At 37.5% G+C, this 5,603-nt stretch overlaps 1 protein-coding gene across 1 annotated transcript in view; it reads right to left on the bottom strand.

The window, feature by feature from the left end:
• Window positions 1–443: 443 nt before the first annotated feature.
• Window positions 444–5,603, bottom strand: part of LOC108285737 (msx2-interacting protein-like) — a 33,552-nt gene continuing 28,392 nt past the window's right edge. The window contains exons 4-5 of the mRNA XM_037730810.1: window positions 4,957–5,277; window positions 444–1,580 (exon numbers count right to left, since the gene is read on the bottom strand). Coding sequence (XP_037586738.1) covers window positions 1,100–1,580; window positions 4,957–5,277 — 802 coding nt within the window. The 3' untranslated portion in view covers window positions 444–1,099. The remainder of the gene's footprint in view (window positions 1,581–4,956; window positions 5,278–5,603) is intronic.

Below are 5,603 nucleotides of genomic sequence, written 5' to 3'. Positions count from 1 at the left end.
AAAAAAAAAAAAAAGAAAGAAAAAAGAAAGAGAGAGAGAGAGAGAGAAAGCTGAGGCCTGAAGAGCATAAGCAGTTTATCCTAGATTATCTAAAGGACAATCTATGCCATATACCTAGATCTGTGATTTCAAAATCCGTATACCTAGTTCTGAGGCTAAGTTCCTTACTGAGATTACCGTCAACTTATTATTTTCATTTTTCAAATAAAACTTCTTGGCTTGGCACTCCATCTTATGCCTGTAATCCAACAATTTGGGAGGCTGGGGTGGGCAGATCACTTGAGGTCAGGAGTTTGAGACCAGCCTTGCCAACATGGCGAAACCTCATCTCTACTAAAAAACAAAAAATAGCCAGGTGTGATGGCATGCATTTGTAATCCCAGCTACTTGGAGGACTGAAGCAGGAGGATTGCTGCAACCCAGGAGGCAGAGGTTGCCGTGAGCCAAGATTACACAACTGCACTCTAGCCCTGACGACAGAGAGAGACTCTGTCTTTAAAAAAAAAAAAATTATTTGTAGAAAGATATTCTCAACTAGTGAAATGAGTTTACTCTAACTTAGAACAGTAAAGTTACAACCCACATTGAAAGGAAGCTTTTCTACTTGAAGTTATAAATTGGCTACCACCTTGATATTAAAATTAAAATTTGTTCATAATTTTAGTCATTGATAATAAATGTGCCAACAATATATTTCACCCATATATATTTAAACAAACAGATTTTACAAACCTTCAACCAAAATAATAGAAATAAATTGGTATTATACACCTACAAAACTTAAAATGTTACAGAGATACCACATTTTCAGTGTCACAAGATTTGCCTTGCAAAACTAGAGTCACCACCTCTCTTCCTCTTTGATCATTTAATTTTAATATTGTGCATCTGGAGGATGAAACAGCACTTTGCAAATCATCACTTAACTTCAAGTACTAAGAATAGTTAATTCAATGGCCACATGCCAGTTTCTTTACCGATTACATACATACATGATCCAAGATTAATTTTAAAAATATTACTATACTGAAACCATTCCCACTGATTGTTGAGAATTTGTTTAAAGCTAGCTCATCTGTTATAACAAAAGGCTGTTAACCTACCTGTCACTGCTGGTACTACTGCTGCTGCTGATTGAATCACTACTGGAGGATCTACTTCTAGAGCCGCTGCCGCTAGGGGACCTTGTGGGTCTAGACGCTTGGCTAGCCAGTCTCTGAGGAGACTGATTTCTAGACTGGGATGAATGTGGTGACCGACTCCTGCTGTGCTGGTAATTCCGATCTGGCCTTCTGCCTCGTACCTCCCGGGTAATATCATCCCTGTAGATATCCCTGTGTACCACACTGGGCAGAGTAAACTGCTCCCGAGCCCTAGGTTCATATCGGGGGTCATGAGCATCAAAGCGATTTGGACTTCGACTCCGAGAAGCATAATAGAGCCCATGTTGTAAAGTCCGCTCTCGAGGATCTCTATAGTAATCCTGATCGTAATGTCTTGTCCGATCAAATCCTCCCGTCCCCCGTTCATGGTGTCCATAGGCACTATGTTCATAAGCACGCTCCCTGTTATCTGAAGCCCTGCATTTAGGAGGGGGGAAAAATATTTAATCAGAAAGGAGCAAGCAAAACTAAAAGCAAGTCATGCAAACATTCACTTCAGCATTGTCTTTGTCTTTGCAACTGGTCATTTTCTAAACAGCATTAACCTACTTAGTAAGCAAATGCTAACAAGCTTAACATTTTACTTTGCTCCAAAAATTATTTTCACAGCTGAGCAATCATTGTTTTCATCGTATATTGGGCTTTCATGACTAGTGTTTTGCAGCTCAGTTGCTCACTTTATTAGAGATTTTCTGACTTGTATACATAAATATACTATCTCCTTTTCATGTGAAATTTAATGGAACAAGAGGAGACTATTGTTTTCACTTTCATCTGATTAAAGTATATACCAAATTTTATTTACTCACAAATTTCTTTGAGGCCACATTTCCATGCTGCGTTTTAACTTAGACATGAAAGCCCTGCTGCAGCATGTGTCTCACAGTAGGAAGGACTTTGAAGGAAGTCCAGAAAAACCTTTCTACCTTTAACTTTTTTCATTAAGTTTTGACTGCTTGGATAATTACTAAGAAAATTACTAGACTACCTAAACTAGACTACATAGACTGCACAGTGGTGACCAATTACAGTTAATAATAAAAATTAAATATCCCAAAAAAAGCCACTTCAAATATCAAAATATTGGGTTATCACATGCTGTTCTATGTAAATTTAAATAAAAATTATTTTACTCCTTGTGCTATCAAATTCCATATGACTTTAAAAATGTCTATTTCATAATTCAATTTCTTAATGTATATACTCAATGGTAGTAGAAAATATGTTCTCTTAGCTTTTAGTTATATTCAAATTGCCTGTGATGAAATTAAGCAACATTAGAAACTATAAGATATTCTAAGGTCACTTAGAATCCCACTAAAATCATTTAATAGGATGTATCTGTCAACCTAAAAAGTACAAAACATGTTGCATGTACAATTACACACATGCAATTATGTGTTAATATTAAAAACTAATTGTAATCCTATGAAGAAATCATAAATTCTCTACTTCTGTAGCACATACAATTATGTGTTAAGATTAAAAACTAATTATAATCCTATAAAGAAATCTGGCCAGGCACAGTGGCTCACATTTGCAATCCCAGCACTTTGGGAGGCTGAAGCAGACAGATCTCCTGAGGTCAGGAGTTCGAGAGCAGCCTGACCAACATGGTGAAACCCCATCTCTTTACCAAAAATACAAGAATTGGCCAGGCATGATGGTGCGCGCCTATAATCCCGGGCTGAGGCAGGAGAATCGCTTGACCCCAGGAGGCAGAGGTTGCAATGAGCCAAGTTCGCACCACTGCACTCCAGCCTGGGCGACAGAGCGACACTCCATCTCAAAAAAAAAAAAAAATTTGTAAGTTCTCTACTTTCGTAGAGAAGTAGAACTCAGCTCCTGAGCTCCTAAAAGACCATTTCACTGGATCTATCTTCTATCAAAAGGGATCAAGGAATCATGAAAGATAAAGAATTAAAATATCTCCAGTGAAGAGTATCTGGCAAAATTTTATGATAATTAATACTAGATCCTCAGTACATGCTTAGATTCCAGGTCTCTCCACTAATAGTCATTTTCACCCATTATTTTACTTAGTAGCAACCCTATCCTCCTAGGCTTAGTTTAGCTTTTTTGCTGCTATTGTGAAAAACAACTGGCATGATAAACATTCTATATCTTTCCTACTTAAATGTATTAAGTGACTTTCTCTTTTATTCACTACAATTCTGAAATTTTGATATTTCAATGTCTAACAAATAAGAAGGTATCCTTTGAGAAAAATGCCATAAATAATTAATTTAGCACCTACCAAATGTTAATCAGTGAAAGCCAATATTAATGATATAACAGAAACAATAGGAAAAAAGTTCTAGGATAATTACCGCTACAGCTGCTATTTTATAAATATGCAAAGTTTTTATCCATTAAGAAGATACAGAAGGCAGGCACAAGAGCTAGCAGAGCTGAAATCTAATGGCTATTCTCTGATTCGCTATTAGTACTAAATACTTCTAGAGTTAGTGGGGGAAAAAAAGAGAGTTTGACTTGGGTTAGGAGAGGGGCTAATATACACAGGTCAGGACATACCAACCTTTTCCAAGTGTGGAAACACGACCTATAATCCCAATTAAATCTAGGGAGAGAATTGTGAACATAACTTCCCCAATTTTGGCCCCTCTTATGGGGGTAATCCACCTTCTTAATGGGCAAGGGTGTCAAATGATATTTAGATGAACCACAAGAAAAAAAAATCTTAGTGACCAGACAAAATAATTCCACTGGAAGCAAGTAGTCCCAAACAAACTGTAACTCTCAAACCCCCAGACTTCTTTCTTGAGAGAGTAGACAATTAGAAATTTATCCACATTCATAAATATTTCCAGCCCTAAGTGTGAATCAGGCAGCTGGCAGAAGAGGAAATATCCTCTACAATTCCAACAAATGAGGAAGCACAGTAGCTCGCCAAGAGTTCACTTTTGTAGCCATCCAGCCCAGTTAATTTTGACTGCTGTATCCACAACTGATCATCACCATGTGTTCAAAGCTAAAGTACCTTTGATTGGACAGCAACTTGCTTAAGAAATGATATAGTAATCCTCTTTCCCTGGGCTAGTGGAGTCTTGACAGCATGACATCCCATATATCCCAGCAATTAGAAAAGAATCGCTATATTCCAGGATTTAGGAAACGTCCATCATTTCATTTTTCCCCCATTCCATCAAGGAGTATAATTCCAACAATACAGAGATTGTGTAGATCCAAAATGGAAAAATCAAGCATTGCCTTCTCTCTTCATCCAAGTACACATTTCCATGTTAAAGAATTGTTTGTAGAATCCAAGTGGTTGAATCATTACGGTCTGCTAGACTCTCTGTGACAATCCAATTTGTTTGTACACTTTATGCAGTGAAAATGGAGAGGCAGATATCAACTTCTAAAAGAATCTGTAGGCTCTTATATTCCAGAAATATTCCATATAGTACGAACACAAAAGCCAAATAGCTCCATCAGGTAGAAGGGATATATCCAAGGAAGGACTTAACATTATCCAAGAGAAGGAATAATTAATTCTAGAAGACAGGTAACTCCAAAAATGATGCTTCCATAGGAAATCTTCCACCACTTTATATCTCAGGAACAGATATCCAATCAGCTGCAGGAAATATCCTCTACGATTCCATAAGATAACAGCCATTGGGATAGAAATCACTTCCGTTTCCAACCCAAAATAGGAAACATTGAGAATGCCCAAAACTTTAAATCCGTCTGGGGCCCCTAAATATGAGTTTCTGTTTCTCACCATATCAAATACAAAATACCTGCCTACAGAAACCTTGGAACTTACCCATCAAGTCTCCGCTCATAACGTCCTTCTCGTGCATGAAGTGACGGTGGAGGACCATAAGCAGGCCCTCCACCACCTCCTCTGAACCCAGAAACCTCTCTACTACGAGATGCTATGGAAACTGTATCATCCAATCCCCGAGCAGCACTCGGGATGGTGCCTGGTTCATTATAATCCGTGCGTAGGTCTCTATCTCCCATTTTGTTGACTGAGTTATGAGCTTTCTGTGCACTTTTGATGTCCACAAAATCCACAAAGGCAGCCACTCCTCCTTCAGAGCCCCTCTTGGGGAGAATTTTGACACTTTCCACACGGCCATATCTGGAAAAAATAAAGTCAATGTTATTGCTGCATATTAATTTTCCAAAATGAGATTTTAGAAATTTTTTTAGACAATTTATGTTATGTATATAGGAGGGCCAAGCTGCAAAACGACTTTTTAAATGGCTCTCTTTTACATTTACATTTTTGTCTCTGGGGAAAATATTTTTACCACATTACTATATTACTCTCATTTTTTTTTTTTTTTTTTTTTTTTTTTTTTTTGGGTTTTTTTTTTTTTTTTTTTTTTTTTTTTTGAGTCGGAGTTTCTCTCTTTTTTCCCTTGCTTGTTTGCAATCACACATGGAGCACATGTCCAAGCTCGG

This window comes from Cebus imitator, unplaced genomic scaffold (genome assembly GCF_001604975.1).
Source record: "Cebus imitator isolate Cc_AM_T3 unplaced genomic scaffold, Cebus_imitator-1.0 Scaffold15, whole genome shotgun sequence".
NCBI lineage: Eukaryota > Metazoa > Chordata > Mammalia > Primates > Cebidae > Cebus > Cebus imitator.
Note: the sequence above shows the minus strand (reverse complement) of the source record. Positions and strands in the feature narration are given on the sequence as shown.